The following is a 22,268-nucleotide window of genomic DNA, read 5'->3' as shown; positions in this document are numbered from 1 at the left end:
TCCATTTTTTCGGGCCACAGAGGGGACACGGTTATCAGGACTGTGTGTGCAAACCTGGAGTCTCTGGGACCCCCCGTGTGTGCTATTGTTCTCATCCTCTACTTATACACTTTGCAATCAGGAAACCTTGGGTATGCAGGGCCGGGTTTCCCAAGTGGACGGAGGGCATTTAAGAAAAGTTTCCAAATGCCAATCCCTAATTAAACTCTGCCATTTGGAATTCCTTTGTATGGGGAAGCTGGGGATTCCCAAATGTCAAATCTCCAATTACAGGCTTGTTATTGACCGATTGTTATGAAATTGATTGTCCCATGAGTTATAGAGGCTGCAAGGAAATTTCACCAAGCAGTATCAGGGAGGTGTAAATCGTGAAGGTCCACGTCAGGTGGAAATGTGATGTCTTAAAGCCAATAATTGATCGGATAGTTTTACCAGAGGAGGTAGGAAAAGAGAATATAAGAGTATAGAAATATAAAATATTCTAAAAAGCTAATTTCTTTCTGAATCAGGGATATGAATCTTGATGTACACTCTGTCCATGTTTGATGTATTTTTTAAGCTTCGCTTTGATAACTGCCTTTTCCTTTTCTTTCCTAACTCATCACTACTTCCCGTCCTCTCTCATCCGCTCTGTCCTTACCCGGTCTTGAGGTTGTCGATGGCCTCCTCCACACCCTTCTGGTTGTTGCGGATCATGTACTGGTGCATGTTGGGATAGTTGGAGCGGATGTTCTCCTCCGTGCTGCCGTTCGGCACCGTCCCGAAACGCAGCGGCGGGTACTGCTCCGTCGGATGCTGGAACTGTACAAGAAGGAGAGGCGGGTGGAGATTAAAGCGACAGAAGAATAGAAAGATGTTAAAGAGAGGTAGGAGGAAAAGTGGGGGAGAGCAGCTGATCCCTGCGACAAAGATTCAAAGCCTTCACTGCCTCACAGCTGCAGTTTTCTGAAGAGCTGAGGGGAGAGTGATGAAACAGACGAGGCTTTAAAGTGTCACAGCAGCAGGATACAGTTTTGTGGGATCTGCTGAAACTGCACTGAGGAATAAAGAGTAGGCAGAAGGGAACGCTTTAAAGGATCGCATACAGTTTTTAGACGTCTTCTGGAGACAGGAAACAAAACAAACTTCACACGATGATCTTTTTTTGTTCTCTTGTAAAATGTTTCTAAATTCTTTCGTTACGTAAACAAACACGTCACTCTGCATCTCTGCAAAGCTTCATCTCTCACTCATCAATTCATCGCTCAGTCCGTCTGGAGCGTCCGTCTGTTCATCCATCAGTCACCACCCATCCATCCACTCATCAATTCCTCCCTCCCTCCCCCGTACCTTCTTATCGGACAGCCCGGACACCGTGTCGATGTACTCTTCCTGGATCATGAAGGCAGCCAGGTTGGCAGTGTAGGAGGCCAGGAAGATGACAGCGAAGAAGGCCCACACCAGCACCTGACAGAGGAGAAGTGGAGGGAGATCAACGAGGGCTGAGTCTGACAGGTGAGGAAGTATTCTGAGATTCCAGGGACTTCCTGGCAGTTCATTTCTGCACCCACAGCCGACTCTGTGTCGTGCCTCCAGGGTAGAATCGAATTTATCAGCACGACACTTCAGCGTCCAAAATACTCACTGCCACCCTCGGTATGTGTCCTGTCGTACGGGAACTTCAATTTTATACCAACGATAAAGTGACACGCTCCTGCCAGGAAACTTCACATCGTCACATCTCATCATGTCAGCCAAAGCCCAAAGAATGATGGGAAATAAGTACATTTACCTAAGCTCTTTACTCAGGAACGTATTAAAAGTAAATTGCCACAAAGGCTCACAGGGTTTACTCCTCTACATGTGTGACAGCTTTAATTATTTAATACTTTGGGATTGTTTAGGGAAACGGAGGTTATATGAGAAGATCCGTCTGTGTGGGGTCGACGGTAGCTTAGTCTGTAGGGACCTGACTGGGAACCGGAGGGACGCCGATTCAAGTGCCAGTGTGGCCCCATTCCCAAGCATGGATATTTAGGGCCTGTATGTGTGTGCAGCTTGTTTGTACTCAGGGATTATTAAAGTTCTGTTTCTTCTTGAGACCAAATGGAAAAAGTTTGAGAAAGCTAGCTGACCAACTGAATCCGTCTACAAACAGATTCGTTAACATGTTTGGCCCTGAGTGCTGACACCTCTGACCTCCTTGAGTCCGTTTGTTGTTTTGCATGAAGACGACTTTTAGCTTAAATGAAAGATACAGATGGCGCACCTGTAATCATGTGAGGAGTCCAACACTACAATGTGCAAGCCTTAAAGGGAATTCTATTATTTAAACCTTGGCCGTGTTTAAACATATTTAGGCGTCTAAATAGCTGACAGGTGAAAAAAGTTTTCCAAGTGCTCTGGTGGATTCCTTCACTTGGCAGCTGCATGAGGCGGTAATGGCTACTTTCAGGGCAAATGTGTCCAATGAAAGTACATCCACTGAAAGTGTTTGTTAAAGGAATATGCTGCATTCCTGACAACTCGGAAGTCGAGTTTTTCCGACCTCTGACTAGAAAGATTGCTCTGGAACGCCATTCAAAGTCCTACTTGTGAACTCGGAGGAGATTCATCCGCCTCGACTTCACAAGAATCAGACGTCTGACGTCACACAACAATGGCCGCACCAATGGAGAGGCACATCGTGAACTATGAACTGAGACGTTCACGAACGATTCGATTCTTTTGAACGGCTCTTTGGTGCGAACAACGGGAACCGAGTTGTTGGTGAGAGCCGTTCTTTTTATGGTTGTGCCCAAATTTCCCAGCCCGCCTGATCCACTCCCCTTCATGCTGAATTACCGCAGGATGCTTTTTTCAACTGCAACTCCGCTATACTCACATGCACTAGAATCATGTCACCACGATGTAGTGCCGACGGTGAGCAACATTATAACCCTCCGCCAAGTATTGTTTTTTGTTGTTGAGTTGTATCAAATCACTGAGCCGTTCTTTTGAACAGCTCTCGGGAAAGGAACGGAGCCATAAGATCCGGCTCCCTTCAAAGAGCCGTAAATCCCAACCCTCCTGTTTTATTCCTGTTAAACACTCACAGCAGCTTGACTCTGTAGTACTGGTGGTGGATAGTTACTAATGTTGAGGACTATTTTCAGCAGCGGCTCAGTAATCATTTGGTGCTATACTGCAGCAGTATGGTGTGATAATGGGCCAAATTAGGCAACATAACCGCGTGTGTGCTCATGGTGCTGAAGGGAAATGTCACCCGCTGCAGCACTGCGGATCATTGATGTGTTTTTAATAGTTTTCCAACAACAATGAAGATGAGGGAGGAATAGAAATGTCAGGCTTCCTTGTTGGATCATTTATTGTTGCTTTAAACCTTTTCATTGCCTCTATAACCCGTTAAGTACATTTCGCTTTGAGAGCACCTGCACCTCAGTGGGATCCTGAGAGCAGGACCTTCACCTCTGACGGGGAGTGTTTTTACCTTCTGCTTTGGCCTCTTAAATAACACACTGTACAATCTCCTGCCTGGATAAAACCAGATGACCCGCATTACTGTAGCAGACATAAAGCATCCTTTGATAGGCGTTAAAAGACGTCGATCTGCTCAGAAGTGCTTCTTTTATTACTGCAAGATGCTGCAACTGTTGACATTCAGCCAGGGAGCCAGTGAGAGATGAGGATTAGAAGTAGAACTAAATTGCAGTGGCAGTTGGTGATGAACGGGGCTATTTGCTCCCACAGTCCTCTGCCAAAAGTTTATTTGCATAATTTTCTTAATGAATAAGATGAAAAATGAACAGTCAGAGCTCTGGCAGGCGAGGCATTGTTTCAGAAAGGAGGAATGTGAGTGACTGAGGATTAAATATGTTTGGCTCAGCGGGTCTTCAGCAGGAGGATTCATCCGAACAGGAGGCTTGAAGGACGGACTCCTCGCTTACGAAGGCTCCCTGGTCTGATTGAGGACCCTTGGGCTGATTTTAAACTTGTAAGACTTTAATGGATAATATCAATAATGCATGGTGGTCAATTATGCATCAAGTGCACGCTGTGGTGGACACTGACGACCCTGTATAGATGATGTTTGAGCTTGCATGTGTAATGAAATATAATCAGATTTGATGCAGGTGATGTTGTCGTCTTCAGCGTGTCACTGATTAATCCACTGAACTCTGCATTCGATTGATCCGCCAATGCACACATCGATATCTTTGTTTGTTGTGATGTTATCTGTTGGAGTATCTTCAGATGCTTCACACCCCTAAAATCTGCTGAAGGTTTTGTGAGTTTATGCTGAAGATATTCTGGTTTTTATTTGATTTAATTTGAGACAGAATTCTGCAGACAACCATCTCCCGCTGCCAGAGTACAGCTGCACCTTGCCCCCGTTTTCACCACGTTTTACACTGAATGTAATGCAGTAGAATCAAGTCATCAACGTATGAAGAACGTGGTGATACAAAAGACAGAAGCTGCGGCTTTCAGTTGCAAAAGGAACGAAGGCTCTGGCTGTTGCATGAGGTCTGAGTTAAAAAAAAGCAAGAAAAGAGCTTTGATGGACTACAGGTCGGATAATCTCACTATTTGCAGAGTAAAAGAACCACAAATCTCCCCCCTAACCTCCTGTTGTAAAAGCCATTGAGCGGTTAATGAGCTCTTGAGATGATTGGGGTTGGTCTAAAAGCTCTCGTGAAGGCATTAAGAGGAAAGAAGACAATTTAATTTTTCAACCTCCTGTTGATCTTTACTCTGCAGCCGTAGGGTGAGCCTTCCGCTGATTTCCCTCTTTATATCACGTGGAAGAGAGAAGCAGCAGGTATTAAAAGGCCACCGTGGTGAAACAAGTGAATGGAAACGCTCGTGCTGATGGCATGATGGTGGTTTTGTCTTTCATCTTGAAAATGCAAAGTAGGAGTGTGTCGACATTAAAGGGAAGACCCATCCGGAGCCGAATGTATAGACCATGTGTGTGCACGAAGACGATGCACAAAGGAAGAGTGCATGTGCACACCAGGCATTCTTCAGGTTGGCTTCTCACTGATTGTCTTAATATCTTTTTACAGTGTTCTGTGTAACGCACGCTCAGGCACATAAATAAACTTCAATTATTGAGGAGAATTTATCATTTTAGTTTAGTTTCCTGCGTAAAGACATGGATGATGTGGATACAGGATATAACACCTGTAAGTGGTTGGACAAAATATCCATACGGCAACATTTCCTCATCCTGAATCATGCAATACAATTATGGACAGGCCAAATATCGATATTTTAATATACAAATATTTGGCGCTGTAAAAAGATTTCCCTGCGACTTTGACTCACCACGTCACTACTTTGTGTCTCCTCGTGGTGGCGCTTATGACACGGATGACGTGAACGGAAATGAATTGGCGAAGAGAAGAAGTTGACAGCAGGATAAAAGAAGAAGAAGACAGCGGGATCATATCGGACAGCAGGCGCCCACTATCATTACTACAATAAGAACGTCTGATTCATCCTTGTTTGTTTTTGTTTGTCCTGTTTAATGTGTTCTTTATCTCCACTTCCACAATTGTTTTGTTCTGTTTTTTGACCATCCATTATTTATACCGCTTATCCTGTTTAGGGTTGTGGGGGGGCTGGAGGCGGGGCACACCCTGGAGCCTGGACTGGCTGACACACAGAAGCTGCGTCCGAAACCGCATACTAACGTACTGCCTACTAAATACTCAAACAGTATGTACTGCATACTGCCTACTAACCTGACTATTAGGATGCCGGTGCCATCATACTCAGAGCCGTCTTCTCCGTATCACGTGACTTAATCGTTTACGTATGTCCGGTCTGATCTCCGGTCCATCTCCGCCATAGTAGAAGCTGAATAGCCGCAATGCATTTTGGGGCGGTTGAGTACAACCAGTGAGCTCCCGTCTCATACTCAAACATCCGGGCCGATCTAGTATACATCCGGGCATTTCTCGCATACACAAAATTTCATACTATGAGATGCGAACGCATGACATACTCAATTTTACGTCACGGTTAGTATGATTAGTATGATTAATATGATTAGTATGCGGTTTCGGACACACCGAGAGACAGACAACCTTTAGCACTCACACCAGTGAACCTAACGAGCACGTCTTTGGACTGTGGGAGGAAGCCAGAGACCCCGGAGGAAACACCCGCATGAACGGGGAGAACATGCAGACTCCACACAGAAAGGCCCACTTTGCCCAAACCAGGGTTTAAACCAGTGACCTTCTAACTGTGGGGCAACAGCGCTAACCACTGCACCACCGTCCGGCTCCTGTTTTTTCACCAGTTGGAAAAAAAAGAAAAGAAGTTAAGAGAAGCGCCGGCCACTTGCAAATCCAAAGTCCTCATTTCTTTTCACAGTTGTTCTGTTGTTTTACAAGTTAACTGAAACATTCTTTCATCTCATTTTGTGTCAGATTCTGAGAAACTGACACCAAATAGCCGAGAATAAATCCATTAATCCTGCATTTTGTATTCTTCAGTTAAACGTGATGTATTGTTATGTGATTGTTTTGCAATATATCGCAGAATCGCTGTATCGTGAGTTACTCTGTGCTTCCCACCCCTATCTGTAAGCCTTATAGCTTTGTTATGCGAGGTACTGTTACTCGATCGTGTAGACAAACCTCCAGAACAACATGGAGCATTTTAATTTTCATTGGTGCTGTGATTAAAATATAACTCAGTAAGACTTGTTCCATTCCAGTTAAAAAGTCCCAGATATGTTTTTCCAAACAGGACGCTGGTAAAAAAAGAATCAGAAACAACATCCTACTGCTGTGTGTTCTTTCACACAATGCCAGCACTGCTGCCGGTTATGTGTCAGAAGAGACCAAAACCATGCATGCACTACAAAAGGTCCAATCACAGCTTTCTATTGGCTGAGCCTTGGTGAGACATTTTCCTTTGCCAGGATCTGCAGGAGGTTAATGACCTCTTCATTTTATCCTGGAGTGTGACGCACTTTGTCATGTGTCTGACGTTTTGCTGTGGTGATGGAGATCTCCGGCTCTACGTTCACGTGTACATGTGACGCATTAACGACGAGGCAGCCGCTCATTGTTCGGATGCTGCTGCAGAACCTCGGCGATGTCGGGGAAATTGACTCCTTTGCCGTTCTACTTACCGACAGGTGTAATCAGCAGCTGAGCGGGGACAAGCATTGATATGCAAATGAACATTAAATGCTTCTCTATATCCGTTTACGGCAGATGGAGTTAGTGAATGAGGTTTGTGCAACCTGCACATTGTTGAATAATCAGTGACATTAACACAGAAGAAGAAAGACGTTCGGCTTACTGTTACTACTACCTATATTTGTGTTTGTGCATACAAGAATCTAAACACAGTTTGATGCATCTGACAAGAATATGATAAGTTTAATATAAATGGTATTTTATTCTGTTTTCTGTCAGTAAACTGTCATGTCTGCACGTTTAAGTTTTATTTTATTTTTTCCTCATGTGTCTTGTCGGGTACTTCCTGTTTTATTTTGAAATCACTCACCCCTATGTCTGTTCCAGGTCTGTGTCCTGCCCCTCCCCCGTCGTGTGCTCACCTGCTCCTGATTGTGCTCTCCCCAGCTGTGTCTCATCACCCTCATTACCTCGTGTATTTTACCCCCTGTCTTCCTCTGTCTCGTTGCCAGTTCGTTTGTACCCTTGTGTCGCGTTCCAGCATTTTGTTCATAGCTCTCGTTTTTTGACCTCTGATTCGGACCCTGTTTTGCCTTTTCGCCTCACGTTTTTTTGGATACCTCTGCTTGTTTCTGACTGCTTTTTGTGTACCGAAACTTGCCTGGCATTAAACCATTCTGAAATCTGAGTCCTTCCTTTTGGTCCCCGGTTCATGACATAAACGTTATCATGACCGGCCCACTCGGATGGTTAAACAGTTTCAGTCATCTCTGGTGGCCATGTTTCGTAGTTGTCACCTGTGAGTCGGCTCCCCTTTCTCCTCAGGTGTTCACAGTGATCACAATGTTTGTTACTCTGATTGTTTTAAACTTGTATTGTTTATGCTTTCAGCGTTTCACCATGAAAAACACATCTGATGTTTGCTTTCTGCCAGTGGAGAGGAGTTGTTCTGAACCATATGCTGTCCAGTAAGCATTGAACCCTCCTGTCGTGTTCGATTTATAACTTTGATCAATCACAAATATTGTGTTTTACATTTGATTGCCTCGAGGTCACATGATGTCCTCCACACGAGGCGTTTGAACACATAAAATTGCTGATCACCATTTTCACCGATCTTTTGAACCAGAAGAAGAGGAGACTGAAGTTGAACCAGAGAGAGGAAGACGTATCAGACATGGAAGACGACATCGATGGATTTTGGAATACATTCTCAATGTCTATTCTCCGTATATTCACTGCAGTTATTCATGTAAACACTAGTGTGAGACGTTGTTTACAACTTAGAAAGGTGTTTGGTGATGATTGATGGTTTCTTTGTTCATGTAGGAGCAGTTAAAACCAAAGTAAGGGGGAGAAACGAACACAACACAAGGGTCTAAACCTTTGCGGTAAAATAGCTCAATTGATAACATCCAGTTTGCCTTTTTCATTCAAATGCTGTTGAAGCAGGTTATATGTAACTCAGACATGTAAGACCACCTACGAATCATCGATTAATGGTTTCTGGGAGTTGAGCGTTAACAATTCACTACTCAGTGGTCAGGAGGATTGGTTACCATGATCTTGCTGGTGGTTCCTCTGGGATTCTCCACAGGCACAGAGTTGTTGAAGACCAGCGCCCACAGCAGCCACACAGACTTCCCAATGGTGAACTTGGAACCACCTGACTCTGAGAAAGAGAGAGACGCATTCAGAAGAAGAGGAAGAAGTGTGCAGGAAGTTATGAAGAGGAGGCTAGGTAGTAACAAATCTTAGAAAATGACAACATGGTGCAGTGCTGACTAGAAGACAAACGGTGAATATGCAAATCCCAAACCATGGACATTTATCCGTCGCAGTAACAGCCTCCTATTAGGCTTTGCAGCAGATGATGCTTCCATTAACACATACGTATATCAGGTCCAGCCCTGATGTCAGCTCATAACTAGAGTAGCAAAATTGGAAGTGGCTTCGACACAGCCTTAAATGTGGGTACCGATGAGTACGCCGAGTGCACCACTCTATCTTTGGTTGGAACGTGATGTCCACGTTGTTGGCCGTATGGTTCAGATTCATCATGATCTTGGGTTGCCGTGTTTGCCTGCAGTAATCTAAGAACCGTCTGACGTTGGAGCTTCAGGGGAGCTTGGCTTAAAGCAGGAATAATGCAAAGACCTCCAGTATATGGAGCTATTAAAGCTTAAAACTGTCAGCGGTCGACTCTGTGTGTTCACCAAACTGTGAAGCTTCAAAAAGCGAGAGGAGAATAAAAAACAAAATAGAACACATGGAGGTACAGACAGAACGCTGGAGAACAGGCGCAGAGAATATAAAAGTCTGAATAATCTTGTCAGTTGTCAACTTCTCCAGTGAAAGGAAAGTTACAGTGAACGTATCGGGAGAGGATGATGGGAAAAAAAAGAGGAGGAGAGTCTATTTAAACTAGAAGCAGACTTCTCTTTACTGAACAGGACAATGAAACTGTGAAAGCTAAAAAAAGAGTTGAAAGGACGGTGAAACACGTCCTCCTCACACTGTAGGCCTGGTGATTTGCCTTCTTTAAAACTACCGTCAGTAGAAAGTAATCCAAATGAAGATGGTGATGATCACCTCCGTCGTGGAGTAGAGGCAAAAATCTGAGAGTGATATCCAATAATATGGTTTGAAATGTGTGAGCTGACCTTTAAAAGGTGCTCAACACAGTGACTAACAACGCTTTAGTGTCATATAAATGGAGGGGAGGTTGTAAGCTTTCACTTTGATATTCTGTTGTGAACGGTGTCCTTGATCTTTGTTTAGCCGTGTGAGACTCTGATGTGTTAAAATGTTATATCTGGTTGTATTCTGCTAACTTGTTTTCATCGGGCTGTGAGTGTAAAAAGGATCTTTACAGAGGTGCGACAAAAAGCGTCAAAGAGCAGAAAAGTGAGCGTCAAACGACCAAAGACTAAAACCAGGGGTCGACAATCAGCACAATTTTCCACTGGCACTCCGGGCCAGTAACTTAACAAATTCACTGGCCCTGCCAATAAAACCACTGGCCCTGAAATAATTTGCTATTTCGGTATTATCTTAACACTAAATTTTGTTTCTCTGTTAGGGTTCTTATTACTGAATATGTGTTCAATTGTGGAATTATTATAAACTCATAAAAATAGACCAAAATAATCATGTGGGTATAAAGAGGCTTCTTTTAACCACTCTTGGTTCAGCAACTCTGACACCTGCATGACTCAGGAGTAATAGAATGATTGAGTATGTTCCCCACCATTACTGACGCTGTTCAAATGTATGCTTAATTAGCGTGATCAGCCCGTGAGAGTAACTTTTTGAAACGAAATCTTACTGTCTTCTACTTCCTGTAACCGTTAAAAGTAAACAGTCCGCGGCACGTCCGCTCTGTGAACGGTCTGTTTATGTAGCCACAGCGCTAACGTGCCCCGAGACGAGGTGCCGCTGACAACGGGAATACACGCACTTATTGCCGCCTCACGTAGCAGCCTGTCTGACTCAATCATCCCGCAGGCGCATCTGTGATGGCCAGAGCGTCACGTGCATGTTTACAGTTTACAGGCAGGTGACTGACACACAGACTCTGCATGCACAGCGGTCAGTTCACTCTGTGCTCTCATTAAAAGCTGCTCTCTGTGATATCAGACGGACTTTTCATGTTCTATGTCTGGGAAACACGGTTATGACTGTTTAGTGGCTCATCAGCGTTGGGAGAAGTAAATCTCCCACTTGTGAGTACGAAAACTAAAACGTGTGTGTTTATACTGGTCCGCTGTAGCTTGCTAACGTCAATTAGCGTGTTCTAAAATGACAGCTGATCTGTCGCGAGTGCAGCGTGTAACGTGTTGTTGACAGCAGTAGCCAAATACCTGCAGTGATGCTGAAATTGGACTGAGATTACAGCGGGGTTCTGCGTAGAAAGTAATTCGTCCCGTTCATCAGAACTGTGAATCTTGGTAGGGCTGCCATATTGTCTACATTGTGGGCTTGTGGATCCTACTGGCACACTGGGCTAGGTAATTGGTTAATCTACTGGCCTGGGGGGTTACAAACATACCGTCGGGCCACCGGGCCAGCGCTTATGTCGAGCCCTGCTAAAACACACCTGAGCATGTCAGAACAGCTGATCGACTTATGCAAACAAATTATTTGTCTGTTTTCTTTAAGTCCATTTCAAACATTGGATCCAAAACACAACGTTTTTTATTAACACAATTAACACAATACGAGGTTTAAGATCTCTGCTAGTACACCCAACCAGGATATGAGTGGGTGTATAAGCTTCTCTGGCAGCTCAGTGGACTCTTTGACCACTAAACGTGTTCTGTTAAAGGATGTTTTGTACAATCAGAGGATGAAAAATGGGAGATAAGAGTAAAAACAGTAAGTATAATTCTTTGTGGCCACTAAACCTGCACATGTATGACAAAAAGAAACTGGTCTTAAACTGTTCTGCCATGTATGTAGTATCTCAGTGGCCTGTTTATGTTTTTTCATATTCAAATAAAAAATGTGATCATCTCTGTGCAAAAGAGCTGCACTGAAAAAACTCCAATTTGCAGAAATCGGACTTTGAGATGGGGCGGAGAGCATTTGTGAGAGATGAACAACTCCTGCTGCGATCAGCGCTCACAGGTCGCTCCAGTGTGTTTAAAGTGACGACTGAGACAGAAGCTCGAACTGACAACAAGCGATGAACTTACACTTACCTGTCGCTGCAGTTCAGCGCGACTCTGCTTGTGGAAGTTTATTAGAAAGTAATGAATAACATTTCCACATGATTAGCCGAAATGAGCACAGAGGAGCAGACAGCAAACAGCTGAGATAAATGATGAGCTGACAAGTACTGTTGAAATGTCAGAATCAAGCACCAGCGCACAGTCAGAGGCTGTTTATTAAAAATAAATAAGCTGCTTCGTGGGTGTGGAGTGATTGTTTTGACTCATGTGCAGACAAAAAAAAGTCAGACGCTCCGCATAATTTGAGCAAACTCCCTCTTCAAATCAGCCCCCCCTCGCTTACTTAAGTGACAAAGTGACAAGTTGGTAATAATGCTGTGAAATGAGCAGTGGCGGTGGCTTGATTGGCGTCTCTTACTTTTGGCGCTCTGCAGGCTGCGGTTGTATCCAACGGGGCTGAAGAACTCAAAGATGAAGACGGTGACAGCCACCACCGACAGGCACATCACAAACATCATCACCCACACGGCCGGGCTGTAGGGCTCTGCAACACACACACAAACACAAACGCGTGCACATGTCAGAGAAAGTTTCACAAGTTATCGGTGAAGAAGAACTTTAACACACATTTGATGGAGAAGTGACAGGACTGGACTGTGGACAAAGAAACAGGAAGTGAAAGTTTAAATATCTTCACTGCAGCAACTCACATGTTCACAATTCATAGCTGAGATTCGTGGATAGCCGGAAAAGGTTGAGACTACAAATTCAACAGCCAACCAACTTCATAAAATGACGGCGCTGGTGCCATAACAATGAAAGATGTCGCATGGACTCAGAGATCATTAACAAGTGTTATCCACAGTGTACAGCTCCGGAAAAAAATAAGAGACCACTGCATCATGTTTATTTCTGTTTTTTCTATTTACAGGTTTGTGTTTGTGTGAAATGAACTTTTGTTTTATTGTCAACAACGTTTCTCACAACTTCCAAATCAAATATTCTCATTCGGCTCTTTTAGAAAGATGTTTTTCAGTTTTTCAATAATGCAAAGAAAACAATTTCATGTAGAAACAACAGAATATTAATGTTAACTTAGGAAGAGTTCACAGATCCATATCTGGTGGAATAACCTGGTTTTTAATCACAGCGTTCCTGCATCTCCGCACGCTCTCCTCCAGCCTGTCACAGAGCTGCTTTGTGCGATGGCTTGTGATCGTCCATCTTCCTCTTAATCACATTCAGAAAGGTTTCAGGGGGATTCAGATCTGGATCCGTGACATGAAGAGAGAGATGCCGATTTAAGGAACATTTGGAGTGGTCTCTAAAGTTTTTCCAGAGCTGTGTATCTACCTCAGACCTCGGAAGGATAGAAATTACACTCGCTTCCACACAGCGTGTTACTGCTTGGAAAAGGAGACGCCTCACTCTGGAATAAAACTAATCCCTGACATAAAATATTTCACAACAAAAGTAAAATGCTGGCTCAGATCAAACAGAGCCGTACTCATGTTTAGCCTTGTGTAGGATTTATGTATTGTATATGTATAATGCACACCTGCCAACATTAGGATGTGAAAAAGGGAGATTTCCCAGGGTATCGGAACATCGGCCTATACCCAACAACCCTGTCAATAACCGTAACCACAGATCAATCAGTGAAATAAACAGATGTGATTAGTCTCACCTTCAAGGTTCACATGAAAATCAACCAAAGAAAACATAAACAAAAGTTTGACCATGTCTTACAAAAAACGTGAGAGAGTGTGCCTCAATGTTTTGCTTGTGCTTGGCACAGTTAGCATGCTTGCTAACATCATATTTCCCACCGTGTTCTACGCTATAGTCCGTTCTTCACACCGTTACAAAATGCATGGTATGCATCAACGCAGCTAGCAACGATAAAGGGGAATTTCTCACACCAAGTGGGGTTACATTTCTTCGGGCACGTTTCAAACGTTTTCAGCAGCTAGCTAAGCGGTGGAGAGGCAGCGAGCCGCCGCAGTGAGGAGGGACACATACACATGCCGGGTAGAGGGGTTTACGCATGCTTGCCGCTGCCTCCAGTTGGGTTGCCAGGTCTTAAGACACATATCCCACATAGAGGTTGAGGAGCACCAGTTTGATTGGTATCAGTGAAGGAAGATAATCGGGAGAAATTACAAATCAGGAGTAAAGCTTGAGAGTGGGTTAAAATGAGGGAGACTCTGATAAAGGTACACGTATCTTCATGTCTGTAGTTTTATGTTGTTTTATGATACTAAATGCTTTCATGCATTTCATGCTCTGTACTGGAACAGTGTTAAATTGCATCTTCCCTTTAAATAAATTCAGATTCTTGTCGAGGCGTTTGCAGGAAACACTGAGAGCTGAAGACGGAGCGAGAAAACAAAACTTCTGAGGTTCTTTGATCCAATGTGTGCAATGTGAGGATGTATGTTTATTTGATTTCTTTTTAACTTAACGCCTCGCGTTTGCTCTCAGTAATGAGTGTTGTTCCTCAGTGCATGAGGAATGTGCATACCAAACAGCAGAGATAAAACCTCCCGGTCCCTGCAGGAGCAGCCCGTCTCTCCTCATCTCATCCTGCTGCATAAACGGGTACAAGTCGAACCGGAGAGGAAACGAGAAGAAACTTCTGAGACTTGCCAAATTAGTGGGGCTTTTCTGTCGACTCTGACAACAGCAGCTGTAACACTAATCAAACAGCACCGCGGAGACGCGCTGAGCTGCTGGCTCGACACATCAACACCTTCGTCTATGCGTGTTACATCCAGGAAGAGAATTAGAAGCCGACTGTGTGCTGAGGTATCGAACAGCAACGAGATCTGTTTGCATGTGAGACTTTTAGCTGCCGCTCCCCCTGCAGAGACGTACAGCGATGGAGCAGGTGGAGAGGCTCAGGATTTATCCGTTACACTTACTGGCAGACGGGGTTAATGTGCTTTTAAGGCTGAGCTGCCGAGCGGTGTGCCACGAGGACGGAGCGGCTCAAAGCGTTATTTCATCAAGTTATCACAGGTGCAGAGAGCTGTGTCCTTTTGTTCACGTTATTTCTTTCTGTTGTGTTTTATCACATCTTAGTAGAAACGTAAAGGTGCGTCCTCATGCAGCGGCTTGTTTGATGGTGTACAGAAAAGTAATGCACAGTTTTTCGAGAATAATCCTTCGCATGTCCAACATGCTCTCATGGTCGTTAAATAGCAACACAAAGTTTGTTTAAACGTCTGTTTAAAGATCTGTTTTCTTCCTTTCCAACATGTGGTTGATTTAAAAATGTTTCTTCAGCTTCAGGCATTTACAGAAGCTGGCCATCGCCCCAAACAGACTATGTTCTCATGTTTTTAGGACCAAAGGAAGTCAAGCACCCAATACGCCTGGTTCAAGTGCTTGTGATGGACCGTAAAAGTATTCTTATTCTGCTTGGTGTGACCTGTTTCAGGTGACTGGAGACAGAAATTGCCATTCTGCAGTTTCATTTCCAAAGCTGGGAACAAGGAAACAGACTGACGAAATAATTCTTAATAGAAAAATGTAAAGGGCTGCTTCTTTAGCGAGGTCACACCTCAGAGGCTTTAGCACCTCCAGAAAAATTCCACTTCCAAAGTCATCGGTTCCACCTCAGCGAGCCGTTCACGTGGACTCTTCTGATAATGAAATGAAGATGAGATCACTTAAAGATGCTGCATTGTAAATTACAAGTTTACGATACTGTGTGATCTAATGCAAACCAGTGAAACACAGCGACGTCTGATGAAGATTGTATTCTACTCTATTCTATTCATACCGAGAGATGTTTTCATGTTTGTTCAACCACATTAACAAACAGGAGAGGGGCACTATTTTGTGAGGCACCTCAGCCCAATGAAACATAAACTAAAGCCTCAAACCAGTGACTGAATATAAAGATGGATGACGTCTCCGCCTCCTCTCGTACAAAAAAGAAGCCAAACCCCCCCGGAGCGGGTGCTGCCATCTTGCTCATTTGTATTAGTATCGACGTCCCGCCCCTTCCTCTATACCCAAAACACACCTTTACCTTAAGTCCTTGCCTTGCTGGAACCCTCAGGTGGGCTCAGTCTGCAGCAGAGCAGCTTCTTGTGTCGGTCTGAAGCAGATATTCACGCTTATGGAAAGTTCACTGACTGTATGTATGTAATGTTTAATGTCTTATAATGTTGGCTGCAAAAACAATCCCATTTCCCCTCGGGATTGATTGCACCAAGTACTTGGTTAGGATTAGAAAAGTGTGACCTAAGTGTCCTGGATTAAGGTCATCATTGCTGTCACAAACTTCTGCTATAAACTTCCTGGTGATCTTGTGGATTTATATGTCGACCAGGAAAAAGGATCCTCATTGACCTTCCGTTGGCCTCGTTTCTGTGGTGCTTGGATGTAAATAGATCACATTGTATATGCCGACACATGTGATGCAGTGTGAAGACAAACTCAAGCATTACTCTGAGACCACACTGGATTTTAAATATTTAAAATCATCATCTTAGTTTGCGTTCGGATTATCAGTTCATTCAAGGTCATATTTTTCTATTCCACATTATTATTGTCTTTGAGCATCAATTTAATCAAAGGGTGTTTTAATAAAAGCCCCCGGCACCTGATTTATGTTCATATATCTCTGTCTGCTCAGTTTGATTGTGCTTCAATCAGAATTGCATTGGCAGAGGACGTGTGTAAATAATTACACGGTGCACTGCAGACACAGAAGGTTGGGTTTGATTTATTTCCTGGCAGTGGAGGAGTGTAAATCAGCTACGTGTTGTTTTCAAAGTGCTGTCAGCCTCAGTCGGGATCTGAGGAGCTTTAATGTTTTATTACATGCACTCTCTCTGTGAGTGTTGGTGTTTGCTATCCAGCAGCTGTATATCCATTTTGGACTATATTCATACATGTATTTAACCAGGAAAGTCAGGAGAAGTTACTCCTTGTTTTGAGGTATATCCACAGTCTGTTGCCATCGAGCAGATCCACCGGGGCAGACGGCGGCTAAAGGTTGGGGTTAATGAGGTTTCCGTGCCCTTCCTCAAGGGTGTTTAAGCAGCGTTTTCTGCGTAAGTGACAGCGTTACTTATTCATGTTGCTTGCCAACATGCTCCCAGCAGGTTCAGGGATTCATACTGGTGACCTTAGCGCTCAGCAGTGACTCAGATGAATGTCCCTTTAAAGAGGCGGGTGACATTGTTCTCTGTAGGGAGAACCGCAGCAGAGGAGGACAAGGACACAGTGCATGTGACGTTTACATTAACATAATGATGTGATTATGGCCCGTAATTACTGTGAGGTACTCTCAAATTAAGAAGTTCAAATCCCCATTAATATTCCACTTTCCTTATGGAGCACATGACAACCTGAGCTGTTTCATGCATAATGTGTCATAGTATGTGCTGGGAGAGCTTATTATGCTAATATCATGTGCATATATCATGTAGTCTAAGGCACACCTGGAAGACAAATGCTGCACTGTGCTTTGGTCGGCACAGGATAAAAGACAAAATTAAGACTATTGTGAGGCTGAAGGAGGCTATATCCTTGCCAAAGCCAGCTACTGATCCGGCCAATGATAAGCCAGCGCAGGTAACTGAGAGGCCGGCGGTGGTAAATGAGAAGCCGTCTATTCATTCGACCAGGGCGGCAAGTCATGCGTCTAACATAGCAACCCAATGGATCGGCTACTGGCTAGGCTGGTCATTAGCCTCCGAGGCTGGCGAATAGCACGCCAAAGCTAGCAACCCAATGGATCGGCTACTGGCTAGGCTGGTCATTAGCCTCCGAGGCTGGCGAATAGCACGCCAAAGCTAGCAACCCATTGGATCAGCTACTGGCTAGGCTGGTCATTAGCTTCAAGGGTGGCGACTAGCACGCCAAAGCTAGCAACCCATTGGATCGGCTAGTGGCTAGGCTGGTCATTAGCTTCTGAGGCTAGTGACTAGCACGTCAAAGCTAGCAACCCATTGGATCGGCTAGTGGCTAGGCTGGTCATTAGCTTCTGAGGCTGGTGACTAGCACGTCAAAGCTAGCAACCCATTGGATCAGCTACTGGCTAGGCTGGTCATTAGCTTCCAAGGCTGGCGACTAGCATGCCGAAGCTAGCAGCCCATTGGATCGGCTACTAGCTAGGCTGGTTATTAGCTTTCGAGGGTGGCGACTAGCACGTCAAAGCTAGCAACCCATTGGATTGGCTTCTGGCTAGGCTCGTCATTAGCTTCAAGGGTGGCGACTAGCACGTCACAGCTAGCAACCCATTGGATTGGCTACTGGCTAGGCTGGTCATTAGCTTCCGAGGCTGGCAACTAGCACACCAAAGCTAGCTACATTAGCTATTTACTTGGCTGGTCATTTTCTTCTGATGTATTTTATTGGCGGATTGGAGCCAAATGAGACGCGTCACCACCTACTACAGAGTCTTTAAATAGTGTAATTGTTGTTACAACAAAGAAAGTATTTCCTCTTTCCTTTGCTGACAATGTACGTATGGTTTTGCTGCTTAGAACGTGCATGTGCACAAACATATCCATCGATCTGTATGTTTAAAACTTGCTGTGTGTGACAGTAAATGGATTGTATGGACCTCGTTTGAAATGTAATCACAATGTCTGCTGTAAAAAGTCGTTCCTTACGTACCTTTAACGAACACATTTTATCATTGTACTGCAGGTGCACCGAGTGGTTACGTGTAAAAGTCTAAATACATTTATTCATAAAATGAGCACAGCAGAAGCTCTCACTGAAACACAAGTCGGTGGTTTGGTTTGAGAGTTTTTCCAGCACTCTTGTTTGTAAAGGCTTTTATCTCTGAACTGCCAATATGAGTGACGAGCCTGCTTCTGCATTTGACCATCCTCCCAAACACACACACACACACACACACACACACACACACAATCCCTTTACTTCTTCCCTTGTTCAATTTCCACGTCCCTCTTTGCTGTGTCCCCTGACAGTTTAAGTGTTTGTTATCATCCAGGCTTAGACGTGATGTCCTGTCTCGCTCTCCAGCTCCGTGGTCTGTCTGGGTCTCTGTGTCTTGGTCTGTTTCTTATTCACTAAGCGTATCAAGGAGGTAGAGGACTCACTGAGCTCGAATAATACAGCTTATTTGAAAAATAGAGACGGAGAAAGTTTCTGTTTTATAGTTCTGATAAATTGGTCATTTTCAGTTATGCAAGATTCAGTCCAAGATTCATGGCAGCAAAGGGATATTCCAATAACTGGTGATGGATATCTGTGCCAAGACGTCGTTTCCCCATGCATTGTTATTGTTAACAGTCCGACGACAGCTTGAGACACAAGAATGAATTTGGAGATGAGAGACAACATCTACAACCGTATTGCTATCTGCAGATTAAAGATAAATGTCAATGAGAGCAGATGCTGTCTGGGATTGCCTTTAAGCCATTGCGTTTACCTCCTGTGATCTCCGTATGGACGGTTTTCCTGCATGCAACAAAAGTCTGTGTAACCGTGATTTGTAAATTCTACATAAAAATGTAGAATCTGTAGGTGAGCGACTGGATTTTAGTACAAGAAGTGTTCTGTTTTCCGTTTGTAGTCAGAGTAGGTTTAACCAATCATGTATCATCCGGCTTTCCTCGCTCTGTGACCCACTCGCAAGACTTAATTTTGCTATCTGTCTCCAAACTGCGTTTTGATATGGGGAAAAGGGGGTTTCAGGTACGCTGCTCCTGCAGCTTGGAATCTGCTGCAGGAGGATTTGAGTCTGGGGGAGCCGATCTCTTTAAGTTTTTAAAAGTAGATTGAAGGCGAAGCTGCATCAGGTTGTAGATGCTTTGATTAATGACCATCCGCTATGTGATCCAGGATATGCTGTAATTGTTTTGTGTTGAATGTGTGAAACTTTAAAAGAGATTTTTAATCTCAACGACACTTTTCCTGGTTAAATACATTTTTATAAATTTGGTGGGAAAACCGTCCGTGTGGAGAGCAACAGCAGGCGGAACGTAATCCGCCCTAATGACATCCCGGCTCCCATCAGCGTGATCTGACAACGATTTAGCTTCTTATTAATCTCTATAAACAGACATCTGCAGCATGTTCAGCTAACAGTCTGTTCTAGATCAAAAATTCAACTTGAGACAAATTCTCTTGACGGTGTCACAAAATAGGCGTCTAGATTTCCCGACTTCCTCGAATGCATCAGAAAGGATCGATCCGACCTCCGTTCAACAAACATTTTAAAGTCGTTTTCTTCTCCTCCTGACAAAGCTTCATGTTGACTTGTTACTAATCTGCATCATATTTTCAACAAACTCAAGAGCTGTTAAAATCGGTTTGTTTTTCGGCTTCATCCCGCTGAAATCAGCCTTTATGTATCCTACTGTTTACAGTGAAACCGAGACTCAGCACAAACAGATGAACGTGCGCTCCTCTGGGGGATGTAAGATTGGGCCTGCCACAGTTGTTTGACGTCAAATTCCCAGAACACCCTGCAGGACTAATCAATAGCCGACCCTGATCAACAAGTGTCGTGGCTGCGCAACAGGACCAGACGGAGTCCTCACACAACTCTCCAGCGGAAAAAAACACACAGTGTCACACAGTGTCGAGTTAGAGACCGGGGAGCCCAAAAGGACAAGTCTTAAATATTTAAACAGTTTGAGAAAATGTTTCTGTGGTCCCGAAACTGACCGCTTCCAAGAGCCTGACAGGAGGAGATGTGACTGAAAACCACAATGACTCACGAAGGAAAGAAGAGAGGCCGCCTGCTTTGTTTGTCTGAGACGGCACAGTTCAACTGGTTCGATTACAGTGGTTAAAAAAGATCCCTCAGATATGTAGGTCTGATGTATTAATGCAACAATATGCCAGTATGTTTCTGTTGGCAGTTCACCACAGACCAGGCCAATGTTAATCATATAACTCCCAGAATCCTCTGCTGCTTGCTTCAGTCTTTCCTTTGTTGTTAACGCCTTTTGTGTGGCTAATTTATTCCTTTTGAAAGTTTTAGCTTCTATCTTTGATTAGAGCGGCCTCGCTTTTTTTCCTTTCCTTAGCGCCTTGCCTGTGTTTCTCTCTCCTCCCTCTCATCCTCCCTCCCTCCCTCCCTCCTTCCCGCCTCCTCTTTAACCAGCTCTAGTTGAGAGTTTTTATCCTCCATCACAAACGACTGTCGTGCCTCCTCGCATGCTTCACTTCCTCTTTCTCACTTGATTGTTTTGCTCACCTTTGACCTTTCCTCACATGTTTCCGTTTCTCTTACCTCTCTCTGGCCTTGCTTACCTTTTCCTTTTTTTCCCAGCCCATTCACTCACTTACACACACACACACACACATTCAAAGCCTCAGTATACGGTTGCTGTCGGCCCTGTGGCCCCGCGGTCTTCAGATAAAACGGCCTTGGGAGCCCTGCACCTCCTTCCAACCATGACGTGTTCAGATTGTCTCCTAAATCTCCTCTGACAGATGGATAGATGTACTCCTGCAGCTGTGTAAGTATGAAATAGATCCCTTAAGGAGTACGAGGGAAAGATCAGGTCTATGGAGGGAGGAAACAAGTCCAAGTGGTGGTTCGAGTGGTTCTTCTGACAAGAAAATTCTCCTTAACGTGAAATTATACAGACACCACACAAGGCAAGTAGAAAAAGTAAGATTTGATGCTTTAAGACTTAAATTAAAAGATGGACACCTCCCATGTCCTTTTAATATGAAGCTATTATTACCACTTTTATTGGGCTATTACTTTAGGCCAAATCATGATCTTTTCCTGACCTTTGCCAAGCACTTCTGATGCCTAAACCTCACATTTAACGGTTGTAGGTTGGTTATATTTAGGCACCAACACAACCTGTTTATATTTCGATAAAAGATTGTGGTTTCATTTGCAATGCAGAACATTAAGGAGCTAAAAGAGGGAGGTTAAGATGCGTTACGTACGTGGTGTAACTTTAACAGTACAAATGTAACTTTTGGTCTTGCACAGGACGTGACCTCCGTTCCCCAGGGTGGCAGTGTCCACTAACAGCGCCTCTTTTCTGGACACAACCAGTGCAGTTCAGCGTCCTCAGCCCAGGAACGCCCTCGTCGTCGTCATTTAGTTAATGTCACTTATCCCTCACCAACCAATCAAAATGAAGCAGGGGCAGGACTTCCGACATAAACTTTGTCCATAACAATGGCGGAGGAGAGGCTAACCTTTTTGTTTTTCGAGGGTACAGTTTCCAGATGTAGAGCTGCTGCTGACGCCAGGACATGATTCCTTTAATTGTTTTTATGTTTTCTTTGTGACAGTTCGTTGAATAAAAGCAAATGTTTAGCATGCAGAGCGATTTAAAACAGGCGTTACGGTCACCACCGATGAAGCGCCCTGAAACTAACGCCGTCAGTGGACACAGGGCCTAAGTCTGGTCTTTGTTAGGCTGAAATTTCGCCCTGAATCATGAGCTCAGCAGACTTCAAGGCTCCCTGTAAAACGTCAACA

At 44.1% G+C, this 22,268-nt stretch overlaps 1 protein-coding gene across 1 annotated transcript in view; it reads right to left on the bottom strand.

The window, feature by feature from the left end:
- grin2da (glutamate receptor, ionotropic, N-methyl D-aspartate 2D, a) overlaps window positions 1-22,268 on the bottom strand; it is a 144,002-nt gene that overhangs the window by 27,492 nt on the left and 94,242 nt on the right. Inside the window, exons 12-15 of the mRNA XM_069681211.1 lie at window positions 12,234-12,359; window positions 8,702-8,814; window positions 1,330-1,446; window positions 641-801 (exon numbers count right to left, since the gene is read on the bottom strand). Of these exons, the coding sequence (XP_069537312.1) occupies window positions 641-801; window positions 1,330-1,446; window positions 8,702-8,814; window positions 12,234-12,359 (517 nt within the window). The remainder of the gene's footprint in view (window positions 1-640; window positions 802-1,329; window positions 1,447-8,701; window positions 8,815-12,233; window positions 12,360-22,268) is intronic.

The sequence above is a fragment of the Semicossyphus pulcher genome, unplaced genomic scaffold, assembly GCF_022749685.1.
Source record: "Semicossyphus pulcher isolate SPU_LCO1_2020_fin unplaced genomic scaffold, fSemPul1.0.p SCAF_5, whole genome shotgun sequence".
Lineage (NCBI taxonomy): Eukaryota > Metazoa > Chordata > Actinopteri > Labriformes > Labridae > Semicossyphus > Semicossyphus pulcher.
The sequence above is the reverse complement of the archived record's forward strand: the minus strand, read 5'-3'. Positions and strand labels throughout refer to the sequence as shown.